Raw genomic sequence first — 18,520 nt, 5'->3', positions numbered from 1 at the left:
GCAGAGATAATCTAGCATGGATGAGCAGAATTTCAATTACTATCAACTGCAGACCAGATTATAGTAGCCCATCAACCATACCTGGCTTAAGAGCAAGAAGAAATCCTCATCTGTCACAGTTTCCATGCCTGATATGCTACCCGATACTTCCTTGCATGCATTTCTAAATTCATGAGAATTTGTGGCAGGAGGAGGACTTTATTTGGGGGCCATGAGCAAATTTGAAATGAGTGAGTGGCAACAGCAGCCAGTCCAGCCAAATTTGACGTGATAGCAAGCGGCAGAACTGGCTTGCTGGGAATCTCTCAAAATCTGGCACGCCTCTAATTGGGACAATGTGCTTGTAACAACAGTGGTAGACAGGCTTCTCACCCAGCATTTCCCTGGGTCAGCTTGGGTCATTCCACCTGGGACAAGAGAAATAGCCACATACTAAATGACAGCAGGGAGGCATAACGACAGCAGCCCCAGAAGCACAGAACATAGAAAGTTGTGTTGCATGGAGTCAGACCACTGCGCTCATCTAGCTTAGTACTGTCTACATTGACTGGCAGTGGTTCTCCAGGTTTCAGGCAGGGTACACTCCCAGCCCCACCTGCAGATATGGGGGATTGATGCTCTACCACTAACCTGCTCTCCCATTGCACTAGGGACCAGCTTCATCTTGTGTGAGGATAGCCTGTTTTTCTCCCTAAGTTTCCTGCTGTGCTTCTAAGTGAGGAAGTTGTATACAAGTGACCTGAGTTCTCTCCACTCTGTATCATGTACCTGTGTAAATGCCTCTGTGAGTGTCTTTGCAGATCTGGCTGTCTCAGGGATCCTGCAGACCCCTTCCTTGAACATTCAGGTTCAGTGAGGGGAAATGCTTGTGGAATGTTCTCCCAAGGAGGTTCGGCTGGCACCTTTAGGCGCCAGGCAAAGAGGTTCCTCTTTAACTAGGCCTTTGCATATGGACATCCAATGCCCTTTTAAATGTGCTGTGGAAGTGGAGATTATTGGTTTGTTGTTCTGTTTTTTATTATGTATAGGTAGATGATAGATAGATAGATAGATAGATAGATAGATAGATTTTATGTTGTGAACTGCCCTCAGATCTAGAGATATAGGGTGGTATACAAATTTAATAAAACAACAACAACAACAACAACAACAACAACAACAACAACAACAACAACAGGTTTCCTGCCCTTTTCCTTATAGAGATACAAGGAAAAACATACGGGCAGTATTCTGCCCAATAATTCAGCATGAGGCAAACCTGCTCTGTTTCCATAATTCTAGCCAGTGAGTTACAACAGAACTACGACTGCTGAAGGGAACTTTCAGGTTTAATTGCATTAAACATTGCAAAGTTTTATTTTTAAAATCAGTAAGTTTTTTTAAATATCATTTTGAATAGATCAGTGATCTAAAACATTTCCCTAAAAATATTCTTATTCTCTGAGACACAAGCAATAATCACCATTCCATAGTTTAAGATGCAGATTTTGACAGATTCCACATTCAAAGAGCAAATAGTGTCCCTATACATTCATAAATTTTATGCATGGCCATGAGAAAGAGACTGTGTACTGAATAGATTATTTTTAAAAAATAAACAATGATGCAGACATATATACTATAAAACTGTGACCAAAACCTCTCCACTATTGCTTCTTTTGAATAACAAAACTGAAGTATGATAAGCATCCAGAGATTTACAGGGGAGTTACATCGCTGCAAGTTTTAGGATTTTAGAGAAATAACAGTTGTTTTTATAATAAATGGTATTTCTTTGCAGATAATAAGAGTTCTCCAAAAAGTTAATGCAGCTTGGAGACAGAAAATGCCCAAAGCTTTAACAGAAGACTTCTCTCCTCTCCTCCTGTTGAGGCTCAGTCCTGCTTCGTGGAAAAGCACAGAGAACAGGAACAATAGAAGTGTGATGTTTCTTTGAGTTCCAAGTGCTGACTACTTGCCATGTATGTTCTGGCATTGGCAATAGGATCCCTAGCTCCTAATGCTTGATGATTGAGGGAGGGGAGTCCTGCAAAGGAACGCCTTTCCACAAGTATTGGTCTAGTTGCCATCGTCTGAAAGAATCTTTCATGAATTTGGAGTGCAGAATCCAGCAGTGATGGTTGTGAGCTCTATCTCTCTGGAAATGGAGAAGGAGCCCTGGAGTGGGTGGGAGTGGTGACATGTACAGGGCAAGATGCCTATGGCTGAGGCCATCATGTCCAGGAGTTGGGATAGCTGCATGATGTCCACTGAGTGGGCATGCAAAAGAGGACTGATCATGGATACCCTCCTGAGAGAGAGAGATGCAATCCTGCTTCGTGTCCATCAGTGCTCCCAAGTGCTGAAGTTGGTGGGAGGGAGATGGCTCTTTGAGGAGTTGAAAAGAAAAAAGGTTGTTTAGATGGCCTAGCATCAAGTGGAAGCTAGCATCACGTGCCTGTGAGAGAGAATTGTAGAGCAGAACAAGAGGTTGTCCAGGTAAGGGTATGCATGTACACCCTGAGGCTGAAGACTCAATACTAGTAATGAAAGTCATTGTAGAAGAAGCATAGCAGCAGTCAATTTTTTGTGAATAACAGGCTATGCAAATAGGACTCCTTTAGGTCTCTTCAGGCTAGAATGTCTTTTGGGTGGAGAGCCTCTCTGATGGAGGATAACATCTCCATCCTAAGCTTCCAAACTGGTTTAGAAATTTGAGGTCAAGTACTGCATGTCAAGATCCATCCTTTTTTGCTACCATGAAGAAAACTAAATAAACACCAGAGAAGGTATCTTCTGAGGAAACTACCTTTGAAGAAACCTGGCGAGTATCCCTCCTGCTGGTGACAAGTGGAAGGAGTCCGAACAGCTGCTGGAGACCCTGGTGAGTGGATGGATGTGCACTGGGAGTGATGGGTCTGCTGGGATCATTCTTGGAATCTGGGACAGTTCCATGAAGGCTCACCACCAGTGAAGTTTCTCCCATGTCTGGAGGATCATGAAAGTACTGGAAGAGACCAGAGGATTGTCTGGGGAAGCATATTTTTTCCTTCTTCTTTGTGAGTGAATGAACTTTTTGTTGCTGGTGGTTTTGACCAGCACTTCCTTGAAGTCTGCCTCCACAAATTTGGGTACTTCACTTTTGGATAATTCAGATGCGTTATCAGCCAGCCCAGTCTTCTTCTTTTTTTAAATATTTTATTAAGGATTTTCTTGTTTTACAGAAGTAAGTGTAATGCCTCATATTTTTTCCCTGTAACATTTTTACAAATACGTTTCATTTGTTGAGACATTAGGGGGAGAAGAAAAAAAGAGGGTGGAGGGAGGGAAGTTGGGTGGGGGTAGGGTCGGGTGGCGATGTTTCTATTATGCTTAATGTATGTAGGGTTTGGTGTCAGCGTTGCTTGTGTTGTTCACTTGTGTTCCTTTGGTGGTGAGAGAGGTTGGGGTTGGCCTAGGGTGTGGTTGTTTATTTGTAACTGGCTGTGGTGATCTTTGTTTTCGTGTGTGAGTGGGGTGGCTGGGTGTTTTGGATCAGGTTAGCCATATTGATTTGTATGCTGTTGGTGGATTATTGTCATTGTCTTGTTGGGCTGTGTATGTGATAAAGGGTAGCCATACCGGGGTGAAGGCATCTTCTTCTGTTCGTCCCCGTGTCAATTTCAGTTTATTGGTTAATTTTTCTAGTAGGGCTGTTTCCCATACTATTTGGTACCATTGGTCCATGCTTACTCCTGACAGGTCTCTCCATTGTCTGGTTAAGCACAGTCTTCTTGAGTTGTATTACTTCAGTGAGAGGAGGCTTGGATGTTGTCATCTGAATATATGAATATTGCTGAGGCAGAAAGCAGCAGCAGAGGGGGGGAAGCCTGGAGCAACCCAGAAACCTTGTGGGCATCTTGGTCCTTAGAGGCTTGAAATGGAGGGGGGCACCTGAGCCATGACAGCAACTTCCATGTATGAGGATAGGGTCTCCTGCAGAACTGACTGAAGAGCACAGTGGTACTCCAAAGTGCTCTCTGCCACTTGCCATGGACACAAACAATAGAATGAGAGTAGTGGTCCCTTCTTCAAAATTGCCATGGCTGCCACTTTCAGCTGCTGATAAAGGCTGGAGAATCTCAAGCAGCTGGACACTGACCATGGCTGTCATTCAGTGCTGCCCTTCATGAGCTTTTTGATTGCCCAAAGGCACTTTGGAGCACAAGGCAGGAGGAATTTTCCCCGTCGAGAAACATGGTTGGAGAGAGTCCTATCCTCTTGGAGTGGGGCAGGGAAATGAAGGCAATGGGGAGCTAAGGTAAACGGGGCTCTCATTTTTTAAAGAGCCAGACACTGGGGTCCACCTCCGAGGGCCTTCTAGCGGTTCCCTCACTGCGAGAAGTGAGGTTACAGGAAAACAGGCAGCGGGCCTTCTCGGTAGTGGCGCTCGCCCTGTGGAACATTCCTTCAGATGTCAAGGAAATAAACAACTATCTGAAGACATCTGAAGGCAACCCTGTTTAGGGATGTTTTTAATGTTTGATGTTTTGTCATGTTTTTAATATTGGGAGCCACCCCGAGTGGCTGGGGAAACCCAGCCAGATGGGCGGGGTGTAAATACATTATTATTACAGTTGTACCTCTGGTTACATACTTAATTCGTTCCGGAGGTCCATTCTTAACCTGAAACCATTCTTAACCTGAGGTACCACTTTAGCTATTTCCGGTCTCCAAGCTGTACAGGAAGCTGCACTGCCTGTTTGGAGACCTCTGTCATCCACGAGAGAGATGCATTTGGCCTAATTTTATAATCCTATGCACTCCTAGCATATTCTTGCTTCTGAAGAATAATGCTTAGGACTGAGCTGTATATACACAAAGTAGGCACTTGTACAGAGAAATGAAACAAGTAGTATTTAAATATAAAATATGTAGCAAATGAAAGACCTTTCCCCACAGAATAACAATTCTTTTTAAAAAATGATAAGGGATTCTTGTTGTTCTGAATCACCATCTCCATTGCTGTGCATTAGCTCAACAGCCTATATATATATATATATATATATATATATATATATATATATATATAATTTTCTTGGCAAACTTTGCTAAATACAAATAGATATAAATAACTTAAGGTAACCACAAATTTGTATTTGACTTGAGATCAATGACAAGCATGCAAGATTCAGCTGCACATAATTAGCACACATTTGCATCAGAATAATTTATACCATATGTTACAACATTTGCAAAATCCTATAGTTATAATCTAAGCATGAGCTACTTTTATTTGGAGCTAGAAAAATTACAGCTAGAACAGCAATTCTGAAAAGTTTGGGACGAATTCTGAAATCAATAAGGTCAGCTGGAAAAATTGTTAAAAACACACACAATACCCCATTCTTTAATAACTAGGCCAACCTTGTATAATTGTTACTATCGGGGGGGGGGGGGGGGAATTAGACTTTACCCACCACTATAAATATAGAATATTTGAGGTATATTTTCCTTCGAAATACTGCATTATAATTCTGTTAGTCATCTAGACCTAATACAAGTTAGGTTAAAGTATTAGGATTTCAGATAATTTCATAACTGATTTGTGGTGTGCCTTTTGGTTATAGAGATGGGACTGAAAAACGGGCTTACCATGAACCAGTTCTGTGAGAGAACCACCATAATCTCAGATCTCATATATGCTCCTATTGTATTTCACGTGCTGCCTGTAACCAATCTGTGCTACAGCAACCAAAGCATATTGCTAAGTTTTTCAATGGAAATTAATTTCAAATTTGATCAACTTTAATCTTTATATTTGCAAATATGGAGCCGTCAGACCACTGGCCAGTTTAGCCCAGTATTGTCCAGAATGATGGGGGGTGGCTCTCAAGGCAATCAGGCAGAGGTATGACCCATAACTTCTTACATAATTTTTAAATATGGGATTGGATTTGGGACCTTATGCATGAACAGTAAATGACAGCTGGGTTAGTGAATGGACACTCTTGTGTTCAGAGTACAACACGCAGGCCCTCTCTTCACCCTTCCCATCAAGAAAGGAACTTCACCAGCTCAAAATCCATGGGATCACTAACTAATTTTGCCAGAGGTTCACTTTGAGAGTGGAAATGGGGTGCAGTGAGCAAAACTTCAAGCTCCTGTACCCACAATGGCTAGCTACAAAGTGTTGTTGCCAAATACCATTCCTCCATATTCCTCTTTTGCCTTTGCTTTGGTTAGACTGGAAAGGGAGTGGGGGAGAACCAGATTTGGCTCAATTTTCCAGTAGCTGATCCTTCTTCTAAATAGCTGGTGCTTGAATCCTGGCACGATGGAGGTACTGTAGGAGAGTGGTTCCTGTGTCCAAGAAATCGGTCAACTGCACTTCCCAGGAACTAGCGGGTTTGCAGTATGGGGTTGCTTCTGGATCCAGCTTTTTTACTAGAGGGCCAAGTGTTGCCTCAGTGCCTAGAAGCACCTTTTATTGGCTACAACTGGCACGACAGCCACAAATGTTCTTGGGCTGAAAAAGCATTAGTTCGTGCACTTCAAGATTGGATTACTGCAATGCTCTTCACATGGGCTTCCTTGCATTTGATTCAGAAGCTGCGGTTGGCGCAGAATGCTGCGGTACAACTGCTAACAGAAGCAATTGTTATCATACAACAACTCTGCTCAGAGACCTGCAAAGATTGCTAGTTTGCTGCTGGGTCAGGTTTAAGGTGTTACTCTTAGTATATAAAGCCCCTAGCAACATGGGACCAGTTTACTCGTGAGATCGCCTTACCCCCATATATGCCAATTCAACCGCTTCAGTCTGTAGAACTGGCATGCCACAATACGCCTTCTACATTTGTAGGAAATCAATCTTTTAGTGTGGCACTATGCACACTTTGGAACTCCCTGCCTATGGACATCACACAGGCATCTTCACTGTACTCTTTTAGGCACCTTTTGTTTAGGCAAGTTTATTCACACAAGTAGACTGTTAACATGTCTTTTAATCTGGTTTTCATCTTATCATTCATTTTAACTATTTTCAAATGTTTTAAATAGTTGGTTTTAACTGTGCTTTGCAGATGCTATTGTTTTATTCTTTCTGTAAACTGCTTTGAGGTTTTATAACAATCAAGGGGCATTGTAAAATCAATCAATCACATCTTAATGCAAGCAAAACGCCACATTGCCACTCATTTTTCAGAACTGCCTGCCTCTGGGACAACTTTGAACTGTAGACTTGCAATTTTCCACCTATTTTATTCTATTAATAAAATTCAATTTTGGAGGAAAGTTTCCCCCTTGTATTTGTTGCTCCATCCCTTAAACTAGACATTTCCATTTTGTACAACGTACAGGAAAATTGTACTATTTCCCTATTTGTTACCACCTACCTTAAAAATGGCTTTGCATAACCATTGAACACTGGAAGAAAAAGGCCACCCAATTTAACTAAGCAATTTTCATTAAAGGAAAAATAAGCAAGAATCTATAAAGTAATGAGTGATCCTATTAGTTCCACCAGACTAAAATCATACAGTCTACGTATGTGGTCTTCTAAGCCACATCTGTCACGAACCATTTTGGAACCATGGATTGTAGACCACTTATTAGGAAAGACTGAACAAATACAGATTTGTCGTTCTTAAGAATTATTTCATGAAAGACTGAAGACAACCATACAAGAAATGCCCTAACACATTTGCAGCAGCTAACACTAATATATTTGTATTTTATCTGTCCAATTCATTTATAGGAACATTTTCTTTAAAAAAAAAAGTGATGCAGAGTTAACTGGAACAAACTGGCTATATAATCACAGGATAATGAGTTAAACAGCCAAACAGGCAGATAAGCTGTCAAACAGCTCCATTAAATATAAAACATTCATTATTCCTCTGTCAGTTTTTACCACATATTGCTAATGTCATATTAACATCTCTATTCTGAAGTCTGCTTTAAACTATCAACAATTCTGTCTTTAAAATACAGTATTTTGCATGCTCTTTTAGAAACAGATTTGAAATGCAGATTCCACACACAGATCAGACAGGCATTTCAACTCAGGACCTTTGAAAGCTCACATCAATCAACTTTTGTAATTGTCTTTATAAGCAGCAGAAGAGAATCTTACCAATATGGCAGATTTTCACTATGTCTTTATATGGTAGTAGAAATTAACAGTTCACAAATGTTCACATCTATTTTATTTTTTTCCAAAATCGCATTCTTAAATAAAACCACAATTATTCAAAATATGTTATTTTATAAACTATTAATAATTTCTTATCAGAATAGGAAATCCAATTTTTTTAAATGCTGCCTCTCAAGTGTTTGAGAGACATGGGATACATTTAATATACCAACAAGCACGAATCCTTTTATGGTTCTCTGTCATTCAATAATGAATTCTGGAAAAGAAATCAGAGACACCCAAGTGGTTTGGCAACTGTAAGTGACAGAAGCTATGCTAAATCCTCTGTTTACACTGGGGATTAGCTGAGTAGATTGTGAGCAGCAAACTGAGCGGTCCATGGTCAAGGGAACCTGTTCCTTGTCAGCCTATAGGGCACAAGGACAAAACATGGTCCTGGTAGGAAGTGACCCATAAACATATTCCAACGAAGGATTTATACAAAGCCAGTCTGCCTCATAGAAACTCCATATGACCATTAACTGGACTCCAAGGCTTGCCAGGAGGCCTAATTACAGGTCTACAGAGCCCAATAACAAAAGCTGAAGAGCTTTAGCCTAGGGATGATCTGCTTTATACTGACTTGAGAGAGTCCATATAGAGTGACAAAAAGAAAGAGGTTTAGCTTTAAAATTCTCCCAAGAGAGACAGCATTGTAACTAAGCTTGGAAAGCGCACATGCAACATACTTCAGATAGGCTTAAACATACTACCCTCTCAAAATTAACATTCAGCTACTGCCTGCTTAACATCTGCTAAGTTGCTGTGATATTGTTAGACTATGCTAAAATGGCTTTCTTCTGTCTAACTATTGAGAGGGATAAGTAAATAAAGTCACTCAAATATAAATTTATAGTTGATAGCAATAATCCTTTCTGAGTGGCAGTTCTTACGAGCACAAAATTAGTTTCTTTAACAACTCATTAAAAGCGCTTATGTGACTTTAGTTATTACCCTTACTGTGTAAATATATCTACAGTCTGTCATTAACATGAAATCTCTTACCAATATCCAAGCAATATAAACTAGATTTGTGCTCTTATAAACACAGATTAGTAGTTTAGGCTTCTTGAAGGCATACCTTACGTAAGTTCCAGAGTGACTGAGTAGTTATTAAACTTTATATAAAAATTACCTAAAAGCACCTGAACATGGTAAATAGACCAGGAACATGAAGGGCTTTCAAATACATAAGCTAAAACAAATAAATCCCAAAATACTATCCCAAAACTCTTTTATATGTGCTTTGAAAACCTTTGTCTGTACTTTAAAAATCAAACTGAAATACTCAGAAATTCAGACATTTTTGGTGAACACTCAGATATGCTAATGATGTTACACACATTAACACATGCAATGGTTACTAAAACAGAAGAAACATTGTGCGAACTATGAAATACCAGTTTTCCAAACTAAAGTATATGATTACATATTATTTCCTAGGCTAACAACTTGCTACTTGAACTCTAGAAAGGTTTAGTATTTCAAAACATGAAAGAAAACTTATGAAACATAAATGAAAATCTTAATATGTGTTGCAACCATACAGCTAAATAGTTGTGTGTTTGTGTGTGGGTATAAAATTTTCACTCCTCACAGAACAAGAAAGCATAAAGAACAAAATGTTGATTTCCAATGTTGTTCAACATAATCCCTAATTTTACAAAAGGAATTCAAGGGACCGTTTATGCACTTGTTCTTTTCAATGTTTAAATAAAAGTTAGGAAAAAGATTTCAAATTTCATGAATAACTTTAATGTATTTTCCAATCCCATAATTCATTTAAGAGTAATCTGGACCTAAGGTTTAAACTCCCATTTTAAGTTTTTTAGATTAAAAAGTGTCACAAGAACCTCAAATATGCTTTGAAATCTACAGGCTTCTGATCACAATGACAAAAAATTCATAGTATCTTTAATACATTCTCGAGGTGTTAAATTAAAAAATGAGGTGTGACAGCTCAGAGCAGTATAAACAAATTGTGCTTTTCAAGGTCTGCCCTGTCACATCTACTTTATAATTATATGCTTCAGAGACATATTAAAAGAAGGGGAGAACAATGCATACGTTTCAAACTATGACGGAGAAGATGCTACACTGAAGAATGTGAGTATTTATTGGAAAATGGAAAAGAAAAGAAAGTTTTGCTTTTGAACAAAAGATTTCTGCAAAACAGTATCCCCTACAATAGTTACTGTATATTCCACCATTAAGTTCAAATACTAGTAAGAAAACACAAAGGTGGAAAAGTAAAATATGTTCTTATATGAAGGAGTAGATAGTTTAAAAAACCTTCGTTTTTGTCTTTTAGGCTAAGGTATACACCTTTTTTTTTTAGATCATTATCTCCATGATCAGCTGCTCTCTAATGTTTTGTTGTAAATAGGTATGGATATAAATAGAGAACTGTAGCACCTCTATTAAATATATTTAAATGGCAGTTCTGCTAATTGACCACACAATCCGAAGTATGTTTATTCAGAAGAAAGTTCCATTACGTTCATTGAGGCTTACTCTCAGGTAAGTGTGAACAGGATTACAGTCTCATTTAGTTACTGTACTGCCATAATACTTTATGTATTTATTTTTACGAATTATATCACACCCTTGGTCAAAAGACCTCAAGGCAGGAAACTTTTGAATTACATGAATGAGCCAAAATATAAAAACAAAACATGCAATTTTCAGTTAAAATAATACAACGCAGGTCAAAAGATTTCATAACTCAAAGGCCTGGATGAAGAATAAAAGCTTCACCTGGGACCAAGAGATGGATAAGATCAGAGCCAGTCCAATCTGAGGAGATAAGGTACTCCAAAATTGGGTGCCATTGCTGAGAGGCACTAAAACAACATTATTACTTCCATCCATTTACTTACCAGCAGCTTCAAGAACCAACTGTAATCTAGCTTTCGCCTGTTCAGCCGCGGACTAGAAAAAGGGAGGAAAAAGGAATAACTATTATTTTTTATTTATCAAACTTGCAACCTGTCATTTCTCCCAAAGGAGTCCAAGACAGCAAACACCAAAACGATAAAACAGATACTATTAAAATTAAAATATAAACATATTTAAACCATCTAAAAACTTGTTATGCAGTCACATACTCTCAGAGCTGATAATTTCAAGGTTGGCAGGAACAGTATCTTCCAGCTGCCAAATGCCTGGGTAAACACAAATGTTTTTAAATTCCTCCTGAAAGTTAGTAATAAGGGACACAGATGCATTTCACCAGGGAGGACATTCCACAAACAGGGAACCGCCACTGAAAAGTCCCTGTCACAGGTCAATGCCAACTGGGCAGCAACCAGCGGCACCACTAGCAAGAGGGTCTCCTCCACAAAGCATAGAGTCCAAGATCAGAGTTAGAAACCGATATATATAAGCTAGGAATCAAATACCACCTTAAACCTAGGTTACAGTCAACACAACAGAATGTCTATTCACCAGGGCGTTGGACTAGAATAGATAACCCTTGGGGACTCTACAATTCTACAATTCATGAGCAAAACTACATTGCTTGGCTGTAGCTTGCTCTTACAACAACAACAAATAATAATAATAATTCTTTTATTATACACCACCCATCTGACTGGGTTGCCTCAGCCACCCTGGGCAGCTCCCAACAAAATATGAAAAACACAATCAAACATCAACCATTGAAAACTTCCCTGAATAATTCACTTGCCCCAGTATGCAAGAAGGAGAAACACATACATTGGAAATGGAAATGGTATTAACTATGAACTAAGGCAAAGGTTTTTAAACTGTAGCCTGTGAGTTCCATTGGGTGACCTGGGGAAAGGCTGCAGCACAGACAAAGATACCTGCACTCAGCCCCGCACTTACTTCACTTAATGTGATGATGGAGGACTAAGATGCCCAGCAATGGGTCCATACACCTTTTGCTGTGCACAAGTCAGCTGACTCAATGGAGATGTCAGTCACCAACCTTGTGCCCAGAAATTTCCACATAGTCACAACTGGACCTGCATCAGTAGCTAAACATGCCTGGCACCCAGGAAATTTCGAACAGTGCCCACGATTGATATTGGTGAAGGTTTGCTTTTGGTACTCAGGTCCCAAGCCATTGAACAAGGGGAAGAGAAATTTCATTACAATCAAATGGTATATAAATCTTGTTAAATCACTCACTCAATTAATTGATAAAATATTGTCAACCTCTGCTCCTTGGGCTAGGGAGCAGCTGGGCATGCAAAAGTCAAAGCTCACACCCCACACACATCTTAATGCAAGCTGGCATAAATCGTTGCATGAACAGAATAAGTTACTCAGCCTTACATTGGATACAACCCTTATATACACTTGATATATATTTAATAAATGTAGAAGCATGCAAATTTCATTTTTCATTAGCTAGCATTGAAAATTGTTCAAAACAATGCTTTGGTAAACAAAATAACAAAAATGATGTGACCTGTTTAAAGCTAAGCAAGCGGCAACAATATATAAACATGTAAGTGCAGCACTGCATCATCATTCTCAATACTGACCAACAACCAGAAATAGAATTCAGCATTCATCTTATGTATTGAGCCACAGAAATTGCCTTTATACTGCTCAACTGCAAAATGCCGACCAGTCTGTTCAGATAGTCTAAGGTTTATACTCTAAAACACTGTCTCAAGTGTACAAAAGCCTGCTCATGTGAGCAGTAAGAACGATTATTTCATATTTCTCTGGACATGTAAACTAGTTTGCCTAATGGTGCCAATTAGAGCATCTTAACTGGCTCTATGTCAACAACATAAATTGTCTCCACCTACACAGAATTGTGTCTATTGTAAAGAATCCTCCAGCTGACCTCATGCCATTTTGAAAGTATGCAATGCACCAATCATGAACTTAACCATCACTATATTTGCCTGCCTACTTTTTTACGACTCCCAACAAATTTTGCATTTACATTACTAGTATTCTGAACAGTTTGCCTTCTGCTAACACAGCTTATAAATCTAGATGTGAATATTACAAAACGGACCCAGTAACCCCAAATGGACCCTATAAAATCAACTAGAAAAAAATTATTAGCTTGTAATATTACAACTGATTTATATAAAGCTTTATAATAAATACGTAATTTTAAATGGATAGCAGTAATTGTTTGTCTTACTGTTGGCCGTGCTAGAATAAATTGGGAGCAATCATTCTCTTCAGCTTTATTCCGTTTACAATAATTGTGCCAGTGTGGTTCAGTATATATAACAACAACAGAAGGATAAGGGGGAAATGAAATAGTGTTTTGTTTTGCTTTTGTCCCCAAAGAAAATTCTACAATAGGTCACATCTGAAAATAGACATATTGATTCTATGATTCATTAGGCATAAATATGTTAGTTAATGGATTTGGCCTTATAGTACTTGCTGTATTTCGTGTATATATAACATAGTTGATATATAACACTCGCTCTATATACAAAAAGATATATAAATATTATTCTTTTTGTAAAAATTCCAGAACTTGATGGTTTTCAACAGTCCCAGTGAAAAAACAAACGTATGAAAGAAATCAATTTAGGTAATAAGGGCTCTTGGGGGGGGGGATCCAAGCAGATAATAAGATGCAATCTGAGGAAGCTAAATGATACTACTTAAGTCCCAATAAAGCCAATATACTTTTAATATCAATGCTAGAACACCCTAGGTACCCATAATCCCCACACAAGTTTTTGTGTATTTTTATATAAACATATATTTGTTTTTAATCTATAGCCTAGTTTGCATGTCACATTAAGGCAAGTACAGTGGTACCTCTGGTTACGAACTTAATTCGTTCCGGAGGGCCATTCTTAACCTGAAACCGTTCTTAACCTGAGGTACCACTTTAGCCAATGGGGCTTCCCGCTGCCGCCGTGCAATTTCTGTTCTCATCCTCGGGCAAAGTTCTTAACCAGAGGTACTACTTTCGAGTTAGCGGAGTCTGTAACCCAAAGTGTTTGTAACCTGAGGTGTTTCTAACCCGAGGTACCACCGTAAAAACAAACTATGGTTCAAAGTGAATGCGTTGTGTGCTGGTGTACACTGCTGAAAAGTTCTTCTTCCATTTCCCCTCTGCTCCTGACAGAGTCTGGCTTCTCATGACACCAAAACACAAACCCAGAGTGGTAACCATCATTTGCTCTAGGCTTCCTCCTTGTGATTTATTTGGAGAAAGGAAACCACAAGCCTGAGTTTGGAGTTTACAACCAGTGGCAGTACAGCAGAACCAGGGGAAGAGTGCTGCAGGAACTTTTGAGCACTAGCACGCTGCTCATTTGCATTAAACCATTGCTTGTTTTCAACTACGGTTTAATGGAAAGTGTGAATCAGGCATATGTTGCAAGCCTGCCTGGGGGCTTTTATAGGCAAATGATGGGATATGAATCTTCTAAATAAGTAAAAATACCAACCCAATATGAAAGGCTTATATGCACAAGGCCAACACACCCATGTATACTCAGTAGTAGCCCCACTAGAAATCTGTAGGAACAATGAGCAGTAAGTCCTACTGAAAATTAAGAGAGTCGCATACAGCATTTAAGAAAGCAATTCATGTACATGAATGAAGAAATGTACAGAGATCACTTTTAAATGATTTCCTAAAAGGATGCAATCTCTGTAGAGAACAAGTGGTATGTTGTAGAGATGAAAGTTCTTCCCTAATCTCTCTCTTCCTTGATGAGACATGTAATGGAAATTCCCACGATGGGATATGTCTAAGCTATACAGGAAGTTCTCTCTTGAGATAAAAATCATATCACAAAATCATAGAATTGTAGAGTTGGGAAGGGACCTTGAGGGTCATCTAGTCCAGCCCCCTGAAATGAAGGAATCTCAGGTAAAGCATCAATGACAGATGAGCATCCAACCTCTGCTTAAAAACTTCCAAGAAAGGAGAGTCTACCACCTCTCATGGGAGACTGTTCCACCGTTGAACAGCTCTTACTATCAGAAAGTTCTTCCTGATGTTTAGTTGGAATTGCCTTGTAACTTGAATCCATTGGTTTGGGTCCTAGCCTCCAGGAGAAGGAGAAAACAAGCATGCTACATCTTCCATGTGAGAGACCTTTAGATGTTTGAAGAAGGCTATCATATATACTCTAAGTCTCCTCTTTACCAGGCTAAACATACCCAATTCCCTCAATTGTTTCTCATTAGGCTTTGTATCCAGACCCTTTGGTTACTCTTGAAAAGGTTGTGCTTACGTGTGTGTGTGTGTGTGTGTGTGTGTGTGTGTAAGAGACACTGCAGACTGGAGTCTCCTCACAAACAGGAATCACAGATCTATTTACAAGTAAGAACATCAGCCAACTGCCTAAACAATAGGACAGCTGTCAGCTTTGAGAAGTGGGATAAGTCAATTTCACTCCTAAAATACAGACATACTCTCTCTCTTTGCGCGTGTGTGTGTAGGGGAAATGAATATTCCCATATGTAGACACATGCTTGCATGAAGGAGAGAGAGACTAGAAACTGAATGTATTGAGATAGGAGGCTGGGAAGGGTTTTAGCTTGCAGAGGTAGACAGGAGAGTGAAGTCCTTCTTGTCAAAGTATCTACACATCAAGTGACAATCCAGAGTACCTACAAAATAGCAGATTTACTTGTCAGGAAAGGGCTCATTACAAACTGGGATGCTAACTCCTAACCCATGTGTACATATAAAAATATGCATTGAACAGCAAGGGAATGTACAGAAATTTTAACTATTAGTTTGGACCATCGTTCGTTGCTCTTACAAAAAGGAGAAATTGCACTTATTCAGTCTATTAATCCTCAGTAAGAAGGCAGTGCCTGCACAAGCAGCTCCCTACAGCCAAGCACAGGAAAACGAAAGGCAAAACACGGCACATTATGTATCTCAAATCAGAAACACTGAACTAAGGGGCTAGTGATCACAGCCATTCATATATTACAAATCACCTGGTTAAGTTCACACTGACATCAAGACAAAATTTAGCCTGCACATTTCTACTGAGTTCATCTAGTATAGCAACTGATTGCAGTCGCAGAAATAGTAAGGGCCAAATTAGTTTATTAGTGCCCTTCCATACTACATACATTTTCAGAGGTGCCTCCCATCTAGTAAGTGGCCGATATTCCGTTTCTGGTTTAGGACCAGTGATGCTCATTTACGCCTTATTATTTATTTATGCTATTATTATTAGTTCCTAGTTTATAGCAGAGATCCGATATTAATCAGAATGTTTGGTCAGCATAACTGCGTAAATATTTTAAGACAGGCAAGTTTATGAAGTAGGTGAAGAACAAATCTGCTTTGCATTAAAGTATGTCTAATTATTTATGTAACAATTAATATTGTGCAATTAGATTTAGGAGTATTAACTGTCAAGGAAAAGTAATTATGAAGAATAAGCCAAAGATTTCTGTGATTCATTAGGGTTTTTTCTTGTTAATTAACTAGAAATTAATTATACTGAATAGAAGCTTTAATAAGAAAAAGGAAGGTTGCCTTGTTTGGTAATATCATTTAAAACAACGGGTGACACTTGAATACAGCAGGGCATGTCGGCAGGGCACAGCATAAATTCAATTTTTCTCAGCTGTGAGAATCTTAAGTACTGAGAAAACAGCAAACTCTAATGTGGAAGTATCCAATGGAAATCTTGTTATATTTTTGAGTGTACTAACTATTTTGGAATCCACAGATTGCATGAGTAGAAAAGCCTTGCAAGTTGTAATGAGCCCTGGTCCTTTGCAAGTAGGAATTTGGGATTCAAGAAATTCTGATTCAATCTGAGTGAATTTGGTATTAGCAGATGGATTGGAGTGATGACGATGATGGCTGTTCAGTTGTTTCTTCTATTGTTACCAGATCTGCTAGTGTGTCTGTATACAAAAGTGTGTTTGTGTGCATGTTGTGTGTTTCTTAGCTATGTATTTACAAAGAAAGCTAGTTTTAGAGAATTAGCAATACTACTCTTGGGATTCTTCCCAGAGACAACAGCATGCACACAAACAGACTGCATTGGCTTTGAATACCTTCCTTACTCTGGGGGATTTAGACTCCTTCTTGCCACAACCCTCTCTTTGTTCCCTAGCCAGTGTGGTGTAGTGGTTAAGAGTGTTGGTCTCGTAACCTGGGGAACTGGGTTCAATTCTCCGCTCCTCCACATGCAGCTGCTGGGTGACCTTGGGCCAGTCACACTTCTTTGAAGTCTCTCAGCCCCACTCACCTCACAGAGTGTTTGTTGTGGGGGAGGAAGGGAAAGGAGAATGTTAGCCGCTTTGAGACTCCTTAAAGGGAGTGAAAGGCGGGATATCAAATCCAAACTCTTCTAGCATGTGAACTGTGCTTGCTATTTTTCTTAGAGACTAGTTAGGATACTGCTGATGGGAAGCACTTGCCAATGTATTTCCAAAGGGGAGATCTTTCTACTTGAAACCAAATTTTGGTGTGTTCATGAGCAACCAAAGGCCATTGACTCTCTACAGAGGAGGATTCACCCAGGGGTCCGATAACCAGACACCCCAATAGGGGCTGCCATTTTGACCAGTGGAAGTACTATCTTAACCCAAAAGTAGTATTGTTAATTCCACAAAATAAGTAACATACCTCCACAGGCACTCACTCCACAAATATCCCTAGAACCATGAAAGTTCATAAGAGATAAGAACTAAAGTTGGGCTGGGGTAAGTGTTCCAAAGTCTGTCCACTTTCAACACTATGGAAAAAGCTTAAACTGTAGACATTCTGCCTGACAGACATATTATTACATGTGTGTGGCTCTGTATATACTTGTAGGCCCCCTACCCCACCAGCAAAAGAGAATATATATCAGCATATGACACAAAGCATATTCAATTTGATGCACATTTGTGTCTTCTTTTGCAAGTGCGATAGAGGGCCTAATCTACAGGTGGTGTCCTGGGTCCAGAAAATCTTGCTGGCATCCCTGAATGGAAGTGGGAAAGGGTAGCAGGACAACAGTTTTCTTTGATTGGATGCTATACCATATCCTAAAGGTCTGAAACAGGCAGGGGGGGCATATTATAAACCATGCAAACACCCCCTTATATGATTATATAAATATTAGTTAAGAATCGGTAAATCTGCAGAGCATACAATTGGGAGGAGAGAGAAGTGGCGACATACCACAAGTTATTAGAATGCTACAGCTGCCATAGCCAGAACTGGGTCCACAACACAGCTAACACTGGCAGCTGCCAATTTAACACTCTCTCTAAAGTGGAGTTCCTATAAGGAAATGGATTGGATTGTGTACATAGGTCCCTTCATAAGGAATGGATTGTGTACATAGGTCCCTTCTTTTGTCGTGGTATTGAAGATGGTTGGATTCCTGTTGGGTAACACATGCTCATGAACAAATAAAATCCTGTGTA

The 18,520-nt window shown here is 39.4% G+C and overlaps 1 protein-coding gene across 3 annotated transcripts in view; it reads right to left on the bottom strand.

The window, feature by feature from the left end:
• Positions 1 to 18,520, bottom strand: part of RSRC1 (arginine and serine rich coiled-coil 1) — a 166,508-nt gene that overhangs the window by 68,283 nt on the left and 79,705 nt on the right. For all 3 annotated transcript variants that reach the window (XM_083504495.1, XM_083504493.1, XM_083504494.1), the window contains exon 6: positions 11,035 to 11,086. In XM_083504495.1, the coding sequence (XP_083360621.1) occupies positions 11,035 to 11,086 (52 nt within the window). The remainder of the gene's footprint in view (positions 1 to 11,034; positions 11,087 to 18,520) is intronic.

The sequence above is a fragment of the Podarcis liolepis genome, assembly GCF_965112155.1.
Source record: "Podarcis liolepis genome assembly, chromosome: 5".
Taxonomy (NCBI): domain Eukaryota; kingdom Metazoa; phylum Chordata; class Lepidosauria; order Squamata; family Lacertidae; genus Podarcis; species Podarcis liolepis.
The sequence above is the reverse complement of the archived record's forward strand: the minus strand, read 5'-3'. Positions and strand labels throughout refer to the sequence as shown.